This window comes from Brachycentrus maculatus, unplaced genomic scaffold (assembly GCF_059751285.1).
Source record: "Brachycentrus maculatus isolate JH-2025_06_01 unplaced genomic scaffold, ASM5975128v1 h1tg000431l, whole genome shotgun sequence".
NCBI lineage: Eukaryota > Metazoa > Arthropoda > Insecta > Trichoptera > Brachycentridae > Brachycentrus > Brachycentrus maculatus.
In genome coordinates, this window is record NW_028281179.1 from 153,406 (window position 1) to 179,805 (window position 26,400).

The 26,400-nt window shown below is 31.6% G+C and overlaps 1 protein-coding gene across 1 annotated transcript; it reads left to right on the plus strand.

Annotated features, from left to right (window-relative positions):
- Window positions 1–1,402: 1,402 nt before the first annotated feature.
- On the plus strand, window positions 1,403–26,400 carry LOC148302625 (uncharacterized; the record flags this gene model as incomplete). The annotated part of the gene is made up of 5 exons (XM_088271326.1): window positions 1,403–1,750; window positions 14,056–14,222; window positions 17,265–17,451; window positions 25,942–26,075; window positions 26,160–26,400. Coding segments are annotated over exons 1-5 (787 nt in total), but the record flags the coding sequence as incomplete, so codon positions are not given.

The following is a 26,400-nucleotide window of genomic DNA, read 5'->3' on the forward strand; positions in this document are numbered from 1 at the left end:
CTTATAAATTTATTTCGCCGTTCTTTCCTCACTCATTTGTTCCACAAGTGCAAACAATTTTTTATCGATAATGCTTATCGCAGCCTTGCATTCATTCCTAATTTCACCATTTGACCATTTATCATCGTTTGTCCGCACATTTGTCAGAAAGATCGCATTTCGACTTCATTCAGTCTATTTTTGTCCTACTTTTGCTGACTTCATGTCTCACTTCCATACGTTAGGATTTATACGAAGACTCTTTTGTTAACAGCCAGCTTAGCTTTCGCTAATAGGCTTTTATTTATTATACGTGATTTTAGTGTACCATTCACTCTGTTTTCATATATCGCTCACTCCTTTCAAGAACGTCATAAATCGAAAATTGTCAATTTTCAGTTGTGCATGTTTTCGGAATGCCCAGAAAATGTACTATATACCAGCAAAAGAGGCATATTTTTAACTTAATGTTTACCCGCTACAGAGCAGAAAGTGTTGTTTTTGCATTTTGAAGAAAAGGTATTGTTTAATTATTTTTTTAAATATACTAAATATTTTTCAAATGGAGAAAAAACCTTCAGGTTTTACCTAAACAGATCTGTTGCAAAGTAAAAAGTTCAATAAGTGGCTTGATATTTATTTTTAATACATTGTATTACATTTTTAAACTTTAAAAACGTTCTGCTGAAAAATCAAGTATTTTGATTTATGACGTTCTTGAAAGGAGTGAGCGATATTTTAATATGGTTATTGTCTTGACCATCTAAACGCACATTTCTTAATTAAATTCTAAATGTTTTTTTAATCAGATTTGCATTATTACCTTTCATCAACATTCAAACTTCTATCATACATACAGTATGTTCACAGTTATTTTACCTCTTGTTTTTTTATGTAAAATAGGCTAAATAACTGTGAACATTTTTTTAAATTATGTATTTGGCGTTATGAACAATTAAAAAATATATAAAATAACTAGAGATAAAATAACTGTGAACAGACTGTAGTTTTTCACATTTATAGAGTAACATTTTTTTCAGTTTAAAGAGTAATCATTCCAAATGAAAACAAATGTTTTCATTATTTTGTTAAATCTCCCGTTCTCAATAACGCGCTTAGCTTTATATAACTCATTATTTACAAAATAGCGTTGCATTTTCCGGAAAAGATTTCCAAACTGTGAATCGCTCGTACATTTCCCTTCAACCCAAATTTATTATTGCACATCAAACCTGACGGGGATGATAAAGTGTGAAGCATTACAGTAATCACTTGCGATCGTCATAAAACGATAAAAAAATCTCGCATTTTCTCCATCGTTTGATCCGGAGAGCATAAAGATGACAGCGCATGCGTCTTGCACACTGCAATCCTACCCTTCTGTGACAAGCTCCGTCAGGGTAGTCTTTTCCCACCCTCGGTCGCGCGCGGACATATGTGAAAGTTTGATAAGGCACGCCCACATACGTACGATATCTCTTTGTTTGCGTAAATGCATCGTAAAAGTAAAAACTTTTTTGAATGCTCCAATGCAGGAACATATGAAGTGAACATATAAAAAATATTTGTGAAGTTTTTATATGATGTTTAAATTTTAATTGTTATTTGTTTTTCGTGTTTGTTTTCTTTAATATAAATATATTTTATTTTATTATTATTGGACAGAAACAATAAGTTATTTAAGTGCGATGTTTTCTGTGATTGTTTAGAACAATGATTTCTTTAACCACGTTTTGGATTTTGTTTACTGCGGCGATGATTTTAGAACTTGGTGAGTACTTTACAACAACAAGAAACTTTAAAAAAAAGTTGAATGCACCTTATAAAAGTGCATTTTAAAAACATGAAATATACTCTCCGTACACTCAATAAATTTTATTTTCCATAGATAAAATCTATTCATGAATTTGTTATTCTTTGACTATGACAATTAACAATTTATTATTTATCAAACAATACGAAATTTATTAATATATTATTAGATTAAAACCAATATTTTTAGCTTTTCCACTTTATTTTTATTTGACCAGCGACCGGGTTTCGTCGTTACCGACATCATCAGACCAGTCTGATGATGTCGGTAACGACGAAACTCGGTCGCTGGTCAAATAAAAATAAAGTGGAAAAGCTAAAAATATTGGTTTTAATCTAATAAAATATTAAAAATGCAATTCCATCACGAAGTGTCAGTGAATAATATAAATCTATTACGAAATTTATTGTTGTAGAACGAACAGATTATTCATTTTAGAGTGTCATGTTTAAAATATTATGGCATTGTTTAGTATTTCACCACAAAGTGCAACTTGAAATTAATTTGCCGTTAAGTCAACATATTTTTAAGAACATCGGATTCCCACTTTTAGACTATGACAAATCGAAATTCAAAGTTTTGAGATAGCGTTACGGGAATGTTAAGCGTAATATTTATATTTTTTGAACGTTTTTCGCAGATACTTTGTGGCACATTTTATTAACTTAAAAAGTGGTAAAAACAAAGCTGTTTTATTTTATAAAGTAATTTTTATATGCTTCAAATCAAAAGGATCTTATAATTGAAAAAAAAATCTTTTTTTTTGTTGTTGCTGATACTTTGTAGCGTATTTTAAAAATATTATAAAAATAACAAAATTATTTGAATACGGTTTTTTTTACTACTTTTAATTTTGGTACAATCATTCTGCTTTTGAAAAATGTCTTTTTTAATAAACCATATATCCATCCTTGAAAAAGACGAGGTATTTATTCAAAATTAGTAATTAAAAGTAGTTACAAATTAAAATAATTTACATTAATTTTATAATTTCCTTTTTTTATTTAAGAATATATTTTTTTTTTTAAAGATTGATATTTTTAAATGAATTCTTGTTTAAAGTCATATTAATGAAATATTTATTTGCGTTTACTACTTTTGAAAAACTGTATTCTTTAACTATGTATTATTTACAAGAGTGAAATTAAATAAATTCATTTCATTTCACAATTTCACGAAAAATTGGCACAATTTTTTTTTGATTTGCTAAGAATTCTACCATTAATCAAAAATATTGTAGTCGTACAGGAGAAGGTGACCAACTAACAAAACGTAAAATGTTTAGGACGGCCATTTAAGTCATTTTTGCTTGGCAAGAAAATAAACATCAATGCAGTTAGTCATTTTTAACAAGTCAATATATCTTATATGCCTTGATTGTTCTTTTTTCATACTCTGTATCACTTTAAAAAAAAAATATTTTGTTCCATTTTAACAAATAGTTTCGACAATTGATTTAAATAAACGAAGTTTACAACTGCGTTATTGTTTTATTTGTTTTGAAATCATCAATTCAAAAATTCAAAAAATCGATGTGACTTCAAATAAAATCGAAATCAGTTCTGACGTCTTAGCAAAGGTGAATAGAAAGAATATGGTAATTAGCAATTAACAGAGCTTACGACCTGTCATTGGCTGGTATTAGTGATCACTTAATTTCTGTGTAACTTTCACAATACCGCCCATGATTGACAACTGCACTTATCAATTTTTTGAAGTTTTTAATTTATTGATTTTTTCGTATGCAAATTCTCGTCACCGTCTATGGTTGAACTGAGAAAGATTTATTTTTATTTATTTTTATAGACCTACATATAACGTTTGTAAGATTCTTCCCAAATTATTTGACATGCAAGGAGATGCCTGAAAATATGATTTACAACCTTCTTACAGACATTAAAAAAATTGAAGAGAGTAAAATGCTATAAAAAAATTAAATTAATCTAAAAAAGAAAAAAAACATATCCATTTATACATAAAAATTAATTGTTTTACTAATAAACATAAAAAATAAGTTTTAAGTCTCTCTCCGAGGATAAGAGGTCAGTCTCTTTACTGGAGAGAACTGCGTTATTAATTTTAAGATTGAAAGTATAAATGTCAAGAAAATTAGTTAAATTTACACATTTTTTTTAAAAACAAATTAATTAAAACAAATTATATAATTGAACTAAATTAATATCAAACAGGATAAAGCCTTTGTAAATACCCAAACTACCATATTTTTCATCACGTATGTTAAGACGTATGTAAATATAAATAACTTCTACGTAGACAAACCCAGATATGTTAAAAGAATTTTAAAAAATTATTTCAAGCCTCCATAAGTTTACTCAAAAATTATAATTTAAACCTTAACCAATAAACTCAAAGAAATAAGCGTATAATAAATAAACTCACATGCCCCAGTGTTGTCAAGTTGCAATTAGAAAGAATGATGATCTTCCAATTAATTGAGTGCAGTCTTCCTGCATCTTAACCCCATCCCCCCATTCTACCCCAAGAGACTCGCTCGCTAATCGCTTCCAGCTCTCTGGAGTGTATTTACTGAATCGTAAAACGAGTCCCGACAACTTCAGTATCCTGGATATTATCACAAGAACCGTAAAAAGGACATTAATATAATTTCAAGTAATTAAAAAGTTCGCCGATGGTAAAATTCTGTAAAAATATTCCACCCCATTAAAAGGATTTGAATTTGGGCGTCATGTCCATAATGTGGGCAAGTTTTGTATTTATGATAAAAAATATTTAATATTTGCGGTTTATATTTTAACTTAAAAAATTAAAGCTTATGAAAAATGAAATTGATATTTTCTCATGTACTTATGTGATTATAATCCGGGATTCGAACCTCACGTACAAATGAAAGAATTTCTGCTCAGTGAAAAACCTTCTTTATCTCATGTCAAATATTAATTTTAAAGGATAGGACTTAAAAAGACCTACATGTTTACTTTTTACATAATCAAATGTTAATTTTCTGTTAATAGTCAAATTCTTTATTTCATTTTATTTATTTTTTTACACATATATTTACGCACAGGGTGTATAGCAGATATATAGAATTATATGAATGTGCGCATGTATTTTTTTAATTATTTTTATTTTATCTTAATTTTTAATCCAGCGATTATCCGAAAACAATGATAAAAAATACATATTCGTAAGGGTGGGGAGAGAAAACCTTGTTCATATTTATCACGCCTCATTTTTCTCACCCCTTAAAATAGATCACTTCTTGCTCATCCCTCATCTTTGTAGACAGCTGTTTTTTTTATAACTCAGGGGGGTGAAAACACTTTCCTCGGCAGCCTGTTTAGATAACAACCCCTAGCGTGAGATGTCACTTTTTTCGATGAGATTACCTACCTAATAATGGATCTTCAAATACGATTAACTGTTTTTCGAAACATGTCATTCATATTAGGTACAGTGTAAAATACCATAGCTTATACATTTTAAATCCTAATTTTCTCTTCTGTTCCTACAAATATATTTGTAACATGTTTAATTATTTCTCAGTATAATTTTAAAGATTCTTCTTCATCCAACCCTTATCCGCACCCGAGTGTGCAAATACCACTGCATCATATAAACGCAGTGTTATCTTGATCGTTAACATATGAAGGAAAGGTGATAAGCCTCCCGCTTCAGGTACTAGTCAAGGGTAATAAAATAAATATTAAAGTGAAAAATCACTTTTATTTACTTGACCTCCCCTGGGAATCGAACCCGGGACCTCCAGTAACGTAGTCAAGCGTGAATACCATTACACTTCGAAGGCGGACATTTTAGTTTAACAAAAAATATTTTACGAGACAGGAAATATATTGTTATTTTTTTACTTATTATTTGACAAGATATTTATCAACAATTAGTTCAGGGTATTTTAATATTTACATCAAAAAATAAAATTAATTCGTCGAAAAAAAACAGCTGTTTTTTTATTGTTAATATTTTTAATCAAGAGAAAGTTTAATAAATAATTTCAGAATATCATTAATACAATTTGAACGCTTTTTCAAAGACAAGTAAATGAGAGAATGACTAAGAAAATATATGTGGCGAATGTGAGAGGGAAAACAGAACGAGGACGACCGAAAAAGACTTGGCACGATCAGATCAATCACAACCTAACATCTGGCGGTGTCAAAAGTCTGTGTAATCGGAGGGCATGTATGACTAGATGTATGGATGTGAAGGAGGCGAGGAGTGTTTGTAAGGACAGAAGAGTATGGCGTTCCATCCTCTCTGCCTACCCCTGCGGAGAAACGGCGTGATGGTAGTAGTAGTAGTAAATGAACCCTTACATACTTTATTTCACGAAAATCTCAAAAACTGCATCGTCATGTATTTTTTGAGTAACTCATAAGTTTAATATGGTCATAATAAAATGTCGTAAAATTTATTGGTACAAAAATATGATCAGCAAACACGTATTTCCGGAATCCATAAAACTTATCCCAGAAAAGATTGAAACTCTTTTTATACTGCGTATCCTTATTTTATATTTCGAAATTCTTATTTTTTATTTTTATGTCAGCTGATAACATATAAATATTTATGTGATGAGCTATGTACCTAAGAATTTACGTGGGCTTTATCAATAACACATAATTATTCCCTCAGACTGTATGTACGGTAAAACGATGTACCATAGATGTTTGAATAGTGGAAAAAAGAAAGAGTCAGGTTAAAGAGTTGAAATAATTGGCAGGTATGTATGAGGAGATGTATGAATGTGGAAGAGGCGAATAGTGTTTGCAAAGACAGAGTAGTTTGGGGTTATATTTTCTCTCTCTCTTCTACGGGTGATGGTCAGTTAGTTAGTTAGTTAAACATAATTACTTAAATTTAGATTCAGGATATGTATAATGTATTAAAAAATTCATAAACCCAATTTTTTTTAAATCATTAAAAAAAATATATTTCACAAAAGTATATAATTCCAAGATCAAAAATATTCCATTACGTAAATACAAAAAAGATCCCACAAAGACATGGACTGTGTGTTGGTAAATATTTTATTTTAGGTTACAATAAAGGGTATCGGAAAAAATTAATATTACGCTCAATAATTATTTTTATTAAATTATTCCTAATAATTTTTATCTCCATTTAATTTTTCATTTCCAGCAAATTTTACTATTGGGTTTGATCAATTGGTTCACGGTGCACATTTAGCTACCATTTTTATTTTAAAAATATGTAAAACCCTTTCACAATGTCGAAATAAATAGGCTTTTAAATAATAACGGTGTTTACATTACTTTACAATGCCAACAATGACATTCATACCCTTCCATTTGGGCAAATAAAAATAAACTTTTTTACGGGCAAATAAATTTTGTCCACAATTTCGCATACGTATGCCTTCAGTCTGATATAATTTAGTGCCAGAAAAACTGAAAAACCTGGGGAAATACATATTCATAAATTTTGCTGAGGGTTGCCTACTTGTATAAAAACATTATTTTTTGTTGTAAAATATTTATTTGCTTTGGATGTTCTTTGTGATATTACCATGTTTGTTAAAATTTACGAAACCTTGGAAAAAAAATCGTTTATGAATGGGTTTATCAATTGATTCTCCAGTCGCTAAGTGGTAAAAATTTGTATTTTAATCTTTATTCAAAAAAAACTTTCTAAATCCCACTTTGTTTAAGTGGTTACCAAATCGAGGTTATATTTGAAATAATAAATACGATGATTATGAGTAAATATTTAACTTCTTGACTTGAAAAAGTGGTCTTAAAATCACTTATATGAGTCAACTTTTTGAGTTCTTGAATGAAAACACATTTAAATTAGTTTACATTCTCGACATATGTTCTTATCAACAGGTGAAAATATGTATCAGTTTGTGTGTGTGTTTTTTTTTACATTTAACGTTGTTTTTCCAAAAAAATATGTCAAATCAGTATATTTATTTATATTTTTACCTCTTAGTGTGCTGATGAATAGCTTTTACCATAATTACTGGTTGTATGAATATAAAATGTATTTATATATATTTTTACAGGTGTTTTTTTTTAAATTGTTTTTCATCAGAAAACTTAAACCATTATACTATATGACGACTGTATATCATAAATTTAACAGGTGTGTATTTTTCTTATTATAAGATATGTTTTTTAATTATCAAATATTCATTTTCAAATATTCAACTAATATTTCAGTGTCGAATATCTCATTAATCAATATAACAAATCACAGTTGTAACATAACGTGTTTAATTTGATTAAACGTAAGTCTTTTTTAAAGTATAAATTTCGTTGGGTTTATGCCTAGTCTAACCACCGTGTATTAAGGAATTAAGTTTTTTTCCGTGATTTACGGCTCCAGTCTAAAATGAAAATTTGTAACGCTTAAAACAACTCTTTGGTCCCAGCAAGATAAGGCTCATACTCAATTTATTATTATACATATCACGTTTCATGCACCAACGCATCTAAGCCACCCTTAAAAGCTTTCCTTATCTGAAATATTTTTTCTTAAAACATTTATTTTTCAGGCCGTGTTTGAAAAATTCTTTTCTTCGACCCCTCAAGCATTACTTGATAGAAAAAGAGATAAAATATTTAAGGGCGGTCCCTTTTTCCAAATGAATAATGGATTGTATCCCGTGTTTTGTTAGCTTTGTGAGAAAAGTAAACGGACTGGTTCAAAAACAAATACGACCACTGGGAAAAGTGCCGCACCTATTATTGTAAGCACAAATCAGCACTTTATAGCGTTGACGAGCAGTTAGGGAGACAATAGTGCTAAGGAGCCAATTCACTGCGCGATTTACTGCGCATTTTGTGCCGCACGGCAATAAAATGCGTCGGGAATGGGCTAATTACGCGTATTTCGGCGGTGAAAATTCAATGTGCGGCAATAAGCAATTGTATGTTGTACCGTGAATGGGATCCATAAATGTAACGTAGTGTTTAAAGATCAAAATTTACATAATTTCATTTGGTATTTCGTTTGAAAGTAAGATTATAGTATTGGGTTAACTTTTGTAAATCCAACCCAAGAAAATTCCAAAATATTACTAGTTTGTCCAAATTTTTGTTCACGAATTGTGTATTCATTAGAAAACACAGAATAAGAATACGAAATTACGAAATGAAAACTATTTTATCATTCGAATTGCAACGGACAATATTTTTTTTAAGTGAATTTTTTTGGATATACTATGTTGCACATTATATAGAAAAAAATTAAACCAAAACGCCATCTTTTATCACGTTTATATTTGTTACTTTTCTCCAATCGGTTTCTACAAGAACCTTGGCATCTTCAAGGATGTACATGTACTAAACCTGAAACATCGAAATATTCATGGTGAAATGAGAAGTCGGGATAAGGGTTGGAGAAACGTACATAAAATATTTAATTTGGCATCTAGAAGTTGAACTTCCTCGTCTTCTACTACCCCCTTCCCCTCAAATGACTCCTAACTTTTTAAGGATTTCATCATTTTTTCTGGCGAAACGTCAAAGGATTCGTCTCAATTAGACGGAGGAAAGACTGTATCTACAATTAACTCTTCCTTAAATTTAGAAGACCAGTCTGCAAATCAACATTTTAAAGGCGTCAATTATTTGCCTTTCGAAAGTTTTTACAGTCCATTATTTTCCTCCATATAAATATTTTAATAAAATGTTTTCTTACATGTTTCAAAAATGTTAAATGCTTTGAGAAAGTTATCAAAAGAAAATTGATGGAGAATGTCGAAATAAACATATAAATGTGAGATTAAAGTCCTCAAATCGGATTTTTAATCTCACATTTCTTGATAACTTTTCAGATTTCAAATTCAACGTAAAGAGAATCTTTAAATAAGCTTTAAGCTCATATATTCCTACACGAATAAGGGCTTTCTGATTTCCACCAAGGCACTGTCATCCCAGTGGAATTCTGTTTAAAGCGGGTAGAGATGGGGATGATGAAGGTAGATGGGGATAAATGGATAAGTTAGTCATTCGATGTTAACCTTGCTGCCGATCCACGCGGCCACCCTTTTAAGGTTCTAATAAACACATAAAACCTGCGGTTCCTGCCTTAAACTACGTACCCAACATATGTGACACAGCTAAACGTGTGCTGACTAAACGTAAAAAACTACCATTTTCCACGAAGTATCGTACTTATATTAAATTATTCAAATGTTATATTTTTATTAGTTTTCCTTTTTTATTTTTTTTATTTAAAAGATAAATATTTGCGTTTTTATTTTTTACAAAAACACTTTTCATACTATTTCTAAGCGGCTCATTATTAAAAATAGGTATCAAATTATGGTAGAGTGGCTTCGAACCTAGAAACTCTGACAAAAGAGTCTGTGACACTAACCACGGGACCACAATCCGACACTACGACCGTTTTTACGTTACTTTAATCGATTAATATGGATGTGTTATTGTTTTCAAATAAAAATTCAATAATTCAACCGTATATTAGTTATAAAAATATTATAACAAATTTTATAAAGTACAATTACATTTGCAAAACCCATCGACCAATTACATAAATTAACTAGCACACCGGAAAGAGAAATGGAGTGTATGAGTGCCACACCTTTCTATTTTTGCAAATAATCTTCTCCTCTTCCACATTCACGCATTTCTTACTACACACCCACCAATTGTTCCAATTTTCGACTTGTCTACTTTCAAGTATAAAATTTAGTTGATTATGGCAAGTATTAATTTTAAATCAAACACAGATTTTTTGAGTCTACTAAGTTGTATTTTATTAACAAAAAACACATAAAAAAAATATATATATAAATTTTTTATGTGTTTTTTGTTAATAAAATACAACTTAGTAGACTCAAAAAATCTGTGTTTGATTTAAAATTAATACATAAATTAAAATGGAGTTCTACAAATTAAACGCAAAGTCAATAAATAGATTATGGCAAGTTTTGTTCGGCCTTCTTCTTCGTTTTTTTCCATCTACATTCGACTCGAATAATGATTTTACCGTATATTCACCAATCACTCGTTTAACGTGTTTAAACCATCTAAAAGTGACTAATCTAAATATAAAACAAAAACCTTATATTCTGAATGTTCTTTTGAGATTTAAGATATAAGCGAAAAAACCTTTCGGCGAAAGCTAAACTTTCAGTTCGCAAAGAAGTCCTGGTTCCAACCCAAATGTATGGAATTATAGCATATCGCTCACTCCTTTCAAGTCATATGTCAAAAATTGTGTATTTTCAGTAGTGCATGTTTTTGAAATGCCCAGAAAATGTACAATATCCCAGCAAAACAGGTCAGAAAGTGTTGTTTATACATTTTGAATAAAAGGTATTGTTTTTTTTTTCATATCCTAAATATTTTTTAAATTAAGAAAAAACATTCAGGTTTAACCTAAAAAGATCTGTTGCACAGTAAAAAGTTCAATAAGTGGCTTAATATATATTTTTTTAATTACAATATTTTTAAACTTTATAAACGATCTTTTTAAAAACGATTTTTTGATATTTGACGTTGGTGAAAGAGTGAGAGATATCATACAATACTGATAATATTCTATTTATATACGCAGATAGATACAAATATGCCCGTTTTCACATAAAACAATTTTGAAAAAGTAAAATTTACATTTATATAGAATTATAATAAAAAAATCTACCCTTCATTTTGCAATTTAAAATATTAGTACCTTTTTGGTAAGAATTCATTTAAAAAACGTAAGCTTACGAAAACAATACATTTCGCTAATTTGGGGCTACTTTATCAGAAACCTTAGCACAAAAACCTTTATCCGCGATATCTTCCTTTGTTTCTGTGTTCTTGTAAAAAATATTCCTTTTACCGCGCTAAGCCCTCTGAACTGAACAAAAACCTATTTCCCACACACAATGACTGACGCTTTCATTTTTCCATAAAATGAGCTTAATAAAGGTCGCATTTTCACAAAGCAGTTAAGTGGCCATGATTTTTTTTAATACATCAGAACTTTTATTAATTTTTAACCAAGTTTTCCATTAATCAATTAACCCTAGATAACTAAACTTATTTTACAAAACAGTCAACTAAACTTATTTTTTACAGATAACTTATTTTTTTTTACATATAACTAAACTTATTTTTTAAACAGTCACCTCTAGTATACACCAGAGGTGACTGTTTTAGGAGCACATGCTCATAATAACAAAAAAGTAAATAAAAAATATATTTTATATTTTGGTATTTTATTTGCCCTCAGTAAAATGAAAAGCGCGATTCGCTGCTGGAGATCCCGGGTTCGATCCCAAATTTTCACTCTCATGTTTGTTAATACTATTTTATTATTATTTTACTTTGCCTTCATGCAGTCAACGATTAAAATAACACTACGTCTGTACAATTGAGTGCTGTATGCACCATTGGATGTAGATTAATATTGAGCTGATGATGTTTTATGATGATGCTTGAATACATCGCTCTAGGAATCAGAAGATTGCTTGGCAATAACAGTCGTACTTGCTTAACTGTTTATTAATAATATAATTAAAACTAAAGGATTTTAAAGAGTCCAGTTAGATGCAAATTAGTTGTAAACAACAGAACCGTTGAACAGGTGATGAAATTCAAGTATCTTGGAGTTGACATTAGTAGCCACAAAGTAAGAAATAAACAAGGCTGCAGTTATATCCAGACGCCTCAGAAACTCACGTGGAGGAACAAACACATAAGAATAGAAAGTAAAATGAAAATATACAAAACATGTGTTTGCCCAACAGCCACTTATGGGATTGAGGCAAGAGCAGATACTTCCAGAACAAAATCTCGACTTCGAACCTCCGAGATGAAGACTCTCCGATCCATAACCGGAAACACATTGCGAGACCGAGTAAGAAATACCGACAACCGGAGCATGTGTAAGACGGAGGATATCGTAAGGTGGGGATGACAACTAAGGCGATACTGGAATGAACATATAAACAGAATGTCAGAAGACAAACTACCACGTATCACCCTTCAAGGTAACTCTGAAGGACCCAGTCTGACTGCTATTGTACCCGATTGCTACCCAAACCACCACAATATATTCGACCATTGGATTGATATATCCATGGGTTTCATCGTAGATCGAGAGAATAATTATTAAACATCAAATTGGAGAACACATGTTTTGAATATTTTAAAACAAAACATGCCGAATTATTTTAAAATTTTATTATTAAGATTACAAAAATATGAATTAAATCGATTAAATATTTATGGAGTGAAAAATTGTTTTAAGAGTATTTAAAATCTTTCTATTTGGATTGAGTAGGTTAATAGCAATCGTCTTGGTAGATTAATAAATGAAACATTGTGCTATGGGACGTTTAGATCATTAACCAATTTATTTTTAGGGAAAAATAGATACGAACGTTCGTCATTCGACGAACGCTTAGCAATCAAGGGTTGAAATACAATACTTAAAAAAGCTCAAGTTTGAAATATTGTGAATTTTCTCTATTCCGTTTACAACAAGTATTCAAACCCTGACAGGTTCCATTGCTGAAAACCATTCATTTTGTTTGTTTGTTTGCTTCTTTTTTCAATTTTAAATGAGAGAACAAGAACTTTACTTCTGCTACAAAAGAGTGAATTACGTAAATTACTAGTAAATTTTAGTTTTGAAAATGCTATCCAGAATTTTCATAAATAAATATTGTATTATTTTTCTTATTTTGATATGCATAATGCATAATAATGAAACTTATAAATTCATTTTTTAAAGGATTTTTTTTCTTCTGAATACATATTTTTTCCTTATTGATGTTTCTCGTTCGAAAGGAGTACACAACATAAAAGTACTCTTACAGTGTTGAAATTCGATAGAGTATGGTAATTTCTCGACTTAACATATACAATAAAGCAGGACCTCTTTAATATGAACCCCCGCTAATTCGAACACCTCTGTAATCCGAACGCCCACTCATGCCTAGAATGGGCTGACCACGTGGATATTCATGTGCTAGAGAATATGCTTTTGCGTAAATTGCGAGACAAAGCTTTTTACTTGTCATTAAATAAATCTCAACCCACTAAAATATATGATTTCTTTCAAAAAGTTGAATAACACAAAATTGTTTTATTTTATAACAATAGCCTAAACATTATTTGTACTGTAATCCAAAAGCTCCACTAGTCTGAACAGAGGGTAAATTTTCGGCATTTGGATTATAGAGGTCCTGCTGTATATTCCATACATAATATCTTTTGATACTTGTTTAATTTTTTTAGCATGCCAGTAACTCTATTGTTAATTTTATCTTATTTTAGGTCCTAGTGGTGGTCACGAGATAGTGGAACTAGTGGTTCCACTCCTTGCAGACCCTCGGGAGAATGCCACCTTGAGCTGCAGATACAATATGGGCACTGATCGCTTATATTCTGCGAAGTGGTTCAAAGATGAAGCAGAGATCTTCAGATATATGCCTGGGGAAAGAGTTAGTATTAACTCATTTATTTTAACAACGCAACCACCACTCCGCTTCACTAACAGAAAAAATAAATCATCTTCGTATTTGCAAACATTCCTCGCCTCTTAGACATATGCATCTCCCGATTATTCCGACTCCCGACCAAATCACTCGCAAACATTTCATACCAAGCTTTCTTCGATCTTTCTCTGCTCCTATATCCAACTACATTCGTCTGTTTAAATTTGTTAAACTGTTCTTTCTTCGCTCATTATTTCCACAAATCCAAATTATCTCAACACACCTTTCTTTATTTTATAGATAATGCTTATCTCAACATTCCATTTTTTCCTCATTTTACCATTCGAACATCTATCATACATCGATTTTACGCACATTCATACAAAAGATCGCATTTTGACTGTATTCAGTCTAAAATGCTGATTAAATTTTTCCGTACCTCCAAAACATACTTACCATACCAAATGATAATTATTATCATTTTAAAACCTGTTTTCAAATATGTTGCATGAATTTTAAATCTACTTTTTGACATATCATCAAAGATGAAGAAGAATATGGAAGTCTGGGCATTTACGGGGCTGACGACCGTCATAGGCTGGTTTAAGTGATCACTTTACACACGTGTAACATTCACCAATTCTACCCATTATTGACAACCACACTACTCAAATTCTTGGAAGCTCTATATATTTGAACCAATTTTGAAACATTATTCTTGAATCACTAGAAAATCACTAGAGACATCTATTGGTGAGATGAAAATAGGCTTTTTATTGAGCAGAAACTCTTTTATTAATATGTGAGGTCCGAATCCTGGATTATAATCACACACATCTTCTTCATCTTTGAAGAGATGTCAAAAAATAATATGAAAATTACTCCTGTAATTGGAGATAATCCAGATTTTGTGAACAAGTATTTGGACCTACTCAAAATGTTGTAATTGTTAAATTTTACTTTCATTACTTGTGTAATTTTGATTTATCGTTTATCCTTATTGTAACTAACTCTAAAGCAATTTAATTAATTTTAGGTATCAGAGTAGTTTATACCTTCATATAATATATTAAATAGAAAACCCCAAATTAATATTTCTGAATACACCGGGAACCCTATATTTATGTTATACGCAATATTAAATTACATCGACTAATGCTCACAGATTCGTTGAAAGACTGGTTCAACTTAATCAGTAAAATTGAGTGAAATCATTTTATGATAGTTTATTTCGGGATTGTCAACCAATTCTTGTGTTTGTCCTTTCGCTTCGTTCCGTAATGTAATTGAGGGGAAAAATCCCTTTCGGGAACACAGATAAATCAATCTTATATTTAGTGGTAGATACTTTCTGTATTGACGTTCCACTTCATCAGCCATGTTATTTGATTGGGTAAAAAATCACCCTTTGGCAGACTGTATCTAAAAGGTCGATGTAATTTATTGTTGAAGCAGATATATTTTATTTCTCATCGCTTATATTTTATTTCCAGAGTGTTTTTATTAATCAGATTAAAGGTAAACACTTTACTTACTTCTTAATGGTCTAACTCATGTCTTTAGTGACTCAGCTCCTAGCTTTGATTTATGACCTAAATGGTGCTCGCTATTTGACTAAATCTGAGACTTTTTTACCGGCCTGGATACTTTGACCTATGTCTTGACTGGTGGAATATCCAACTTATCCTGGCCTATGCCTTGACTGGGGAAATTCCTAACGTACCTTGATTTATTACTTGACTGGCAAAATACCCATCTTACCTCAACCTATGACTTGACTGGCGAAATACCAAACTTACCTTGACTCGTGACCCGGCTGCCAAGGCGCTTACTTATCATGACCTGTCTGCTAGTATATCCTACATTACATGTTCTGCGACCAGACTATTAGCTCTCTCCGCTTTAATTAATACATATGTCTGTCAACAAACCCCCTTCATTTAAATTTCGACATAAGTGCTATTTGCCTTGAATTGTGTGTTACTTACTGGTCAGCATATGTGATCTTCTTTTATGTATTTTAAAACTCATAAATACATAAGTTTTAGAGTCCTCGGTCGGATCACCAGGAAAATTAACACGCTAGCGCTTTTCACGAGTAGAAAAAAACTCTAAGTAAAGTTCCTATATTTGTCGTTCATCAAAATTGGTCAGCGATGAATATGGGAATTTTGATATATTCTACTCAGCATTGTCAGCACTGCGATCGCGTACATAGTAAGTCAATATTTATATCGTAGTGTGTCCCAATTTTCACATAATTTGTCTTGGACTTGAGTTTTGATCTTTCCCTTTTCCCCTTTTCCTCCCCCCCACCTCTCTTTCAGGTATTTATATTTAATAAAACATCGCTAACTCCTTTCAAGAACGTCATTAATCAAAAATCGTCAACTTTCAGTTGTGCATGTTTTCGGGATGCCCAGAAAATGTACTACATCCCAGCAAAAGAGGCATATTCGAAACTTAATATTTACCCGTTACAGGGCAGAAAGTGTTGTTTTTGCATTTTGAAGAAAAGGTGTTGTTTCATTATTTTTAATAAATAAACTAGTTATTTTTCAAATGGAAAAAAAACCTTCGGGCTTAACCTAAAAAGATCTGTTGCACAGTAAATAGTTCAATAAGTGGCTAAGTATTTATTTTTAAAGAATTGTATTATATTTTTAAACTTTAAAAGCGTTATCCTGAAAAATGAAGTTTTTTGATTTATCAAATTCTTGAAAGGAGTGAGCAATATGCAAAATTTTGCTCATTATATTTTATTTATGAAACCGATCTGTTAAATTTCCAAATGAAATAAAAAAATAAAAAAAAATATTATTTATTGATTCGGCATTAACTTTGTGGAATGACATGATTATTTTATTAAAATTTAACACCTGAATATACCACTTTAATGAGTTTTATTTATATTTACGACTAGTTTCGAAAACGACAGATGTTTTCGAAACTAGTCGTAAATTTAAATAAAACTCATTAAAGTGGTATATTCAAGTGCTTAATTTTATTGAAAATATATTTTTGTATTTGTATTATTTTTTTTCACAGCCAGCTGGTCTGAACTTCCCCGTGGCGGGGGTTCGCCTCGCCCGCAGCCCTCGCTGTTCGCAGGTCAACTGTGACCTGGAGCTGACTGCCCTGGCGCCTCGCTCCGCGGGTCTCTACCGATGTGAAGTCTCCACCGAAGCTCCTACGTTTAGGATAGTCCACAAAAGCTCAAATATGACAATCGCCGGTAAGAAAAATCCTTTTGTGTAGGTACTCACTATTTGCCATCGTTATTATTTGTCTTTATTTTTATTTTCGTATTTTATTTTATCAAAGTATTTGACAGTATATTTTTAAATTTATTTTAGTTACTAAATATTGCTACTTACTAAATTCAATAATGAATCAAGTTTGTTTGTTTTGTTTTTGTTTTTTTTTTTTTTAATATTGTAGCACAATCAGTTATTCATTTCAATCAAACCCTTATCCGCACCCCAATGGTGCATAGGGCACTGTATCATATAAACGCAGTGTTATCTTGATCGTTAACACACGAAGGGAAGGTGATCAGAATTTGACGGTTTATTTTTTAATTTGATTTAAGTCAGTAAATATTGCTACTTAAATTCGAGAACAAATCAAGTTTGTTTGTTTTGTTTTTTTATATTGTAGCGAAATCAGTTATTCATTTTATTCAAACCCTTATCGGCACCCCAATGGTGCATAGGGCACTGCATCATATAAACGCAGATTTATCTTGATCGTTAACACATGAAGGGAAGGTGATCAGCCCTCCGCTTCCGGTACCAGTCCAAGGTAATATTGAGTAAATATAAGAGTGAAAAAATCACCTAAATTTATTTGACCTCCACTGGGAATCGAACCCGGGACCTCCAGTACGGTAGCCGAGCGTGCTGACCATTACAATACGGAGGCGGACAGTTATTCATATGATATATAATTGATTTTCAAACCTTACCCCCACCCAATGGTGCAAAGGGTACTGCATCGTATAGAAGCAATGTTGCCTTGATTGCTAATTGTATGAAGGCAAGGTGCTCAGCCCTGCACTTTTTGTACAAGCCCAGGGTGATATTAAATAAATATGGAAGTGAAAATCACACATAATTTTTTGACCAGCCTGGGAATCGAACACGGGACCTCCAGCACGGCAGTAAAATGCACTGACCACTACACTACAGAGGTACACTAAAAATAAATAGAAAGCCCTTTTAACTTCAAAATAAGTATATATTTTATTCCTTTCCAAAAATATCATATAATGTTATTATATATTACGGGCTTATTACTTTTGTACTTATAACTTATAACTTATTTGAAAAGCTTTGAAATAACAAGGGAAATTAAAAAACATACATACATGTATATGAGATTGTGAGAAGTTTTTTTTTAATTAAAATTTTTTAATTATAGATGATTTCAATGCATTATGATATATATTTGGCAAGTAAACAGATCAGAAAATAAAGTTATATTTTAGTACCTGACTCAAAACCTTGATTTCCTTGCCAAGTTTTTTGCAGTAATTTCCCGTAAATATTTAATATGCAATCAAAATTGAGGACTCCTTAATTCATTATTAATTGCATACTAACGATGTTTTTAATTCTGGTTGATTCGTGTGTAAGTAAAACTACGAGTAGGTTTTACCAGACATTGGCAACAGGTTGATCACGAAACAAATTTCGGCCGATTGTTTCCATCTAAGAAAATAAATTTATTTTTCATAAGATAAAATTAAAATAAATTGTATTGAATTTTACTGATAAATAACTTTAAACGATTCATAATTATTCTTGTAACTGTATCAGATCAATAAAAGTAAGTATTATTTCAAAATTTATGATGATAAGGTGATCAGTTTGAACCTTCAAAATATGAATTTTTAATTTAGATTTTTCACTTTTTCGTCACATCATATATTATATTAATAAACCATATCTGCTCTCTAGGTGCATATGGAGTCCACAAACTGTCATCAGGCTTTTTTGTCGGCTGCCAGCTCCTTTGCATCCTCCCAAAGCAGATCCGCGTCCCGAAGTTCTAGCAAAAACTGCCGACGAATTGTCAACAGTGGTCGTTCTGGGCGACGTGAACCTGATGCCTTGTAAAAGAGGCAAGCTAGATGTAGGCTCTCGGGAGAAATGCGAAGTACATGGCCAAGCCAACTGAATCGCCTTTTCTTGACGACAGTTGTGACCAAGATTTGCTACATCCTACGCCTTATCTCTTCATTCCTCACAAAGCCAAACCACCGCGTGCCTAAGATTCTCCGCAGACAGCTATTCTCAAAGCTCAGTACACGGCTGCTCTGGGCCCTTGTAAGGTGCCATGTTGGCATTGTACAGGCATTGTACAGGCGACATTTGGTCTTCACCGAGTATAAATCCGATCTCCAGACAGCCTTCATACTGTCATATATAATCACACATAACATAATACGTATTTCAATACATTTCGCGTCATTTTGAAACACCGGATTAATTTAGACTTAACAGTCTAAATTAAAGAGCCTAAATTAAGAGATTTTATTTATTTATTGCCTTAATGCGATCAATGGTCGAGGTAATACTGTGTCTTTAAGATGCAGTGCTCTTTGCACTATTGGGTGCAGATGAGGGTAAAAATAGGAAAAATATCCAGTTTTCATGCCGTATATATAAATATGTAAATAAGTAGATGTGTTTTATTTTGTAATTGATTGAACACAGTTCGAAATGATTTTTTTTCATAAATACATCATTTGATAGTGAAACTAAATGCATCGAAACACGTGTCTAAATATACTTTTTTTAAATTGATATTTCATTCATTCAATCGAACCTTTATACGCAACCGATGGTGCATAGTTGCATCATTAAAACAAAGTGTTGATCTTGATCGTAAACACACAAAGGAAAGGTGATCAGCCTTCTGCTTCAGGTACCAGTGAAGGGGAAAATTGAATAAATATTAGAGGAAAAAAATTACTTATATTTATTTGCCCACCCCCCTGGAAATCGAGAACTCGGGACATCGGTATTTACCAAGTAAATTTTAAATAATAATAAATGTTAAACACGTTGGCCACCCCTATTTAGAGCAATGCGTAAGTGTTACAGTATCTTACATGTATTGTTTATTCAAATCCAGGATATACGGAATACGGAGGGCGCTTGAGATTTTACTTACGGCTTATCTGAGAGTAAACGGAACTGAGATATCGCACACATTAAGTGTTACGTTACATGGGGGGATTTGCTTGTATCGTGGTAAATGTGTTATGTTTAATAATGTACGTATAATTCAGTTCGTAATAAATAACTCACACAGTTACGAACGTCCTTCTTTCTCACGCAAGATTCTACCACCATTTTTACCGTGGTATGTTTTCATTTGATCCTATTCTGATAGTATGGTTATCAAATAAATAACAACAGTGATAATAAAAAAAACACTAATTGATTCGGCAGTCACTTTTTGGTAAAATCTATCCATTTTTAATTAATGTTTAACTAAGTAAATATCACTTTTTCTTAAAATCTACTGTTGCGCGTATTTCGATGCATTCCGCATCACTTTCATACGGTGTTTGAAAATGATTCGGAATGCATCGAAACACGTGTCACAGTAGATTTTAAGAAATAGTGGTATTTACTAAGTAAAACACGAATTAAAAAAAAGTCAACTACAGTAATAATAATACAGTAATGATCAAATTAGTTTGTCATTTTCAATTAAATTTCAATTTTAAATGGTAATAATAATAATAATAAAACCCTCATCCGCACCCCAATAGTGCATAAGGCACTGCTTCATATGAACATAGTGTTATCTTGATCGTTTACACACGAAGGAAAGGTGATCAGCCTTCCGCTTCAGGTACCAGTCCAGGGTAATATTAAATAAATATTACAGTGAAAAAAACACATATTTATTTGACTCTCCCTGGGAATCGAACCCGGGACCTCCAGAACGGTAGCCGAGCGTGCTGACCATTACACTACGGAAGCGGACGAATTTTACATGGTAAATACTACTTTTTCTTTTAAAAAAAATTGACATGCATTTCGATGCAATCCGCATTAATTTCAAAAATCGGCATTAAAAAAAATATGCAGAATGCATCAAAATGCACGTCGAAATTGATTTAAAGAAATGGTGGTATTTACCAAGTGTAATTTAAATTCAAAATGCAAAAATATTACCACAATGTGACTGTCGAATCAATTAATGAAATAGATTTTTATATCGACTTTAAAGAGATTACAGTTTTTTCTATTAATTAGTAATCATACTTCTTATGCACACTGTGGCAAAAAAAGTTGGAATATACTTATCTGGGCATTAACAGGGTTAGCAACCTGTGAATTTTAAGCAATAGATGTCGCCGACGAAACAACATGCAGTTTATCTTTTCAAATATAGCATAAAAAAATATTTACGAAAATTAAAAAAATACGGTTACCAATCAAAGGTAGAATGGTAAAGGTTAAAGAGTGTATTGAGTGATCACTTAAATCAGAAAACGTAAGGTCATAAGCGATGCAAATGTCCAGAGTTCCATATTCTTACCCTCCTTTCAACAACGTCATATATAAAAAAATTGACAATATTCAGTTGTGTATGTTTTTGGAATGCCCAGAAAATGTACTACATATATCTCAACAAAAGCGGCATATTTTTAACTTAATATTTACCCGCTATAGGGCAGAAAGTGTTGTTTTTGCATTTTAGGTACTGTTCAATTATTCTTTTAAATTTACTTCATATTTTGAAATGAAGAAAAACATTAAGGTTTTACCTAAAAAGTTCTGTTGCACAGTAAAAAGTTCAATACATAGCTTGATATTTACTTTTAATACATTTTATCATTTTTTAAAACATTAAAAACGATCTCCTGAATTTTTTTATTTTTATTTATTTATGACGTTGTTGAAAGGAGTGAGCGATATGTTGATAAGAAGGATATGGAAGATTGGCTATTTACAGCATTTACGACCGATCACAAGCTGGTTTAAGTCATCACTTGATACAAGTATAACTTTCACCAATTTAACCATGATTGGCAACACACTACCCAAATTATTAAAGTAATATTTATATCATAAAATTTATACGTTCTTTCACTAACAATTCTTAGCAGGATCTATGGTTGATTTGAGTAAGCGTTTTAGTTTAGCAAAGACCCTTATATGTATGCAAGATTCTTCCCGAATTATTTCAGGATACGCTTGAAATCGCGATTTTTATGCTTTTTAAATTTGACTATTTATTTTATTTTTTATTTTATTTATAACCGTATGTAATTATTTTATGATAACATTTTTGATTATTTTTGTGCTAAATATTTGAAACATTACTTAAGATCACCAAAATCAATATTTGTTTTCGTAAAATAGGGGTTGTTTATAACCCGCTTATCAGAATAAGCTACAGGTAGATTTTACGCGCTGTCACGTGAATGGGAATTCTTCTCCCTATCCAGGGGACTAATTTATGGAGGCTTTAGGGGTATATTGTGTGCCAGTTGCCTGATATTGTACGGAATTTTCAGACTCAAATTTTCTCACGCCATATTCAATATGTGTTTTACATACATATTCATATGCATACTCTTTATAGATTGAATTCAGTAAGTACAGAGTAAACAATCGTAAATCCAATAAGAATGCTACAGAAAGATAAAGTTTTTTTTTCATTAATTAATTTGGTAGTCACTTTGTAGTAGTATCTATCCATTTTTAATTAACTTTTTGTTGGTAAATCCACTTTTCCTTAATATCCTTTTAGACACATGTTTCGATGCATTCAATATCATTATCAAACACCTTTTGCGTACTGTGTTTGATTATTATAAATGCATTAAAATACGTGTAATAATATTAGATTTTAATAAATTGTGGGATTTACCAAGTAAAACTCAAATCAAAAACTGTTCTCGGTCAGATTTTATTGCTTAAATGTTAGCATTATATTAGTATGTGCTATAATTTAATGCATACTTCCTACAAGTGACGTTAATATTTATTAATTATTGATTCGGCATTAACTTTGTGGAATGACTTGTTGATTATTTTTTAGTAAAAATTAATACGCTTGAATATACCACATGATGAGTTTTATTTATATAAACGACTAGTTTCGAAAACTTTCGACTTTCGATGTTTTCATCTTCTGGTAAAAATTAAAACTAATTTTAAGTGTTTTAATTTTGACCAGAAGATGAAAGATAAATCTGTAAGTTTTCGAAACTAGTCGTATATATATATAAAACTCATTAAGTGGTATATTCAAGTGTTTAATTAAAAAAAAAAAAAAGATACGTAAAAATACATATCATGAAAAAAAATTGCCAGCATTTAAAAAAATAACTAGTCCATTTTTTCATCAATACGAGAATTTGAATACAATCCGGAACAGTTCTTTAGAATTCATTTAAATATACCTTCTACCTTATTGAGTTCTTTCCCGACCCTTATTTTCTTCTATATCCGGAGCTACTTAATAAAATCTCCCCTGTTTCATCAATCCACTACTTAATGTCCCTCCTTTGTCCTTTATTTGTTTTTAAATGAAAAAGCCGGCTAGATTGTCTTGCGGACCATTGACTTTACGGGCCGGAGTGAGATTCAAGCCCTGATTACATTTCGCTTTTGTTTATTTTATTACAAATTCAAATATTCCCGGGACGTTCTCTCGTAAAAGTAAATACACAAATTCAATTTTAATCCCTTAAATAGGGATTATTTCAAATATTTGTATTAAGTTTAGTACCTGAGCCTGTACTTAAAGCATTGTATAAATTACCCTTAAAATATTCTGAAAAACATCCGATTTTAAGAGGACTTGAAAATAAACAATTATTCCACTTATGAATTTTATCGTTTCAAAATTTTTTGATTATATGTAAATTATTTAACAAACTTTGTTATGGCATTTACAAAGTAAAACTTAGATTTAACATTAATGACATTATTTTTTGGCAATTTTTTTCTGTCAAAGAGACCAGACTAAGGAATGAATTACTTCTTTTTGTAAAAAAATGCAACATCTTTGATGACTTTTAAGAAACGCCTGAATGATTAATATTTATCATTGAAACCCTAACTGTCGATCATATATTTCTTCTTTTATTTCCCGTTCTTCTCCTTGCCCTGCGCATCTTGTACCAGTCCAGGTGATATTAAATAAATATGAGAGTAAAAATCACATATTTATTTTAACTCCCCTGGGAATCGAGACCCGAGACCTCCTGCATGTTTGCCAAATGCGCTGACCACTACACTACGGAGCATATTATTTATATATTTTTTTAGAATTTGAATTTAATTAAAGTGTTTTATTTATTTTATTTCAATCATCCTGTTATTCTGCCTCCGTAGTGTAATGGTCAGCACGCTCGGTTACCGTTCTGGAGGTCCCGGGTTCGATTCCCAGGGGAGATCAAATAAATACAAGTGATTTTTTCACTGTGATATTTATTAAATATTATCCTGGTCTGGTACCTGAAGCGCAGGGCTGATCACCTTTCCTTCATGTGTAAACGAACAAGATAACACTGCGTTTATATGACGCAGTGCCCTATGCACCATTGGGGTACGGATAAGGGTTTTCTTTCTGTTATTCCACAAACCTAGTGCCAAATCAATAAATGATGAAATTAAACCAATGTTTTTTGTGGTAATTGTATCAGGAGAACATGAATGCTGAGCATCGTGCTTCACCATTGGCTGCCAATCAAGCATTCAATAGGTAATTCGGCAGTTGTGCATGATCATTTCGTCAGGCTTCAATCGCCGATCCGGTTCTATGTGGAGTGGTAGATTGTCCAATGTTCCGTGAAAATCATTCGACGGTGGCTGTGCATCGGATTTTCGCTTCCCCACATTGTTTCGGGCTTAAATATTTGGAATCGAAAGAGGAGTGCTTTGCAAAACGAATAATTCCCCGGTGTTGGAAAGTTTATTTCAATGGGCCTTCAAAGAACTAAATACTATACATTTAGTAAGCTTTTGATGTTTTTCAATTCACTGGCTTGCTTAACGCGACGAAAATCCAACGAAATGGAATGTAATTACGGAAAAATTATGAAACGAAACGGAAAGGCAAAAAAATCTTGATTTCGCGTCGAATGACAAAAAACCCCTAAATGGAAATCAATTATTTAAGGTTTCGCGCAAATTAGTCGAATTAGCAGTAAAAAGATTTTTATGCAACAGAGAAAATAGCGATAAAAATATTTATTTTTCCAGAAACATTATTTATTTTATTTCAAGGTTTTATGAGGTCTTGGTATTTACAAATCTGACGATCTGTCATAGGCTAGTTATATTAACATTCATCATTTCTACCCATGACTGACGACCACACTACTCAAATTTCGAACCTATGTATAATGTTTATTGTTACCCTTTATTTAGAACCTAAATCGTAACATAGGCTTTAGATAAAAATCTGATTGGAATGGCAATCTTGGAATTTTGAATATGGGAATGCACAAGGCTATCGATCTATCGTTAGGATGTTGACTTAAGTGATCACTTTAAAGACTGTTTAACCATTCTGCCCATTACTCAGTGCAATTAAATTAGTCAATGGCTCTTCGTGGCCCTTTCAATGCCTAGAGCTCAATATTGTTTTTATTAAAATGTGATTCGTCTTCATGTTTTACATTTAAAGGAAACACTTTGTAAATGAAAGGAGTTTAATTAAATGAAAAAATGTTTTTTTTTAGCTCTTCCTAGGAGAGACCCCAAGATAGAAGGGTTGCTTCCACGGTACTACTTAGGGGATGAAATTAGAGTTAATTGTACCTCAGATGACTCCCTTCCACCTGCCGAGATCACGTGGTACGTCAACGAAATTGAGGTAAGAAAATAATGAAATAATTATTTTGGTTCAATTTATTTTTTATATTGTTATGTCATCTTAATTTTTGTATTTTTTCCACAGGCGTCCTTCTTAAACTTGGAAGGATTCTGGTCAAGTTCTCCTGACAAACTGGGCCTAGTGAGAAGATCTCAGGGGCTCAAATTAGTGGCTGAGAGAGTCCTGTTCCAACCTGGAGGTTTAAGGCTTCGCTGCACATCCACCCTATCAAACAAGGTCGTCGGAGGTCCCCACAGAAGGCAGACTGTGGGAATAACACACCTTCAACCTCCTGCATTCCTGGACAAACTCCCGTGGCTTGGAA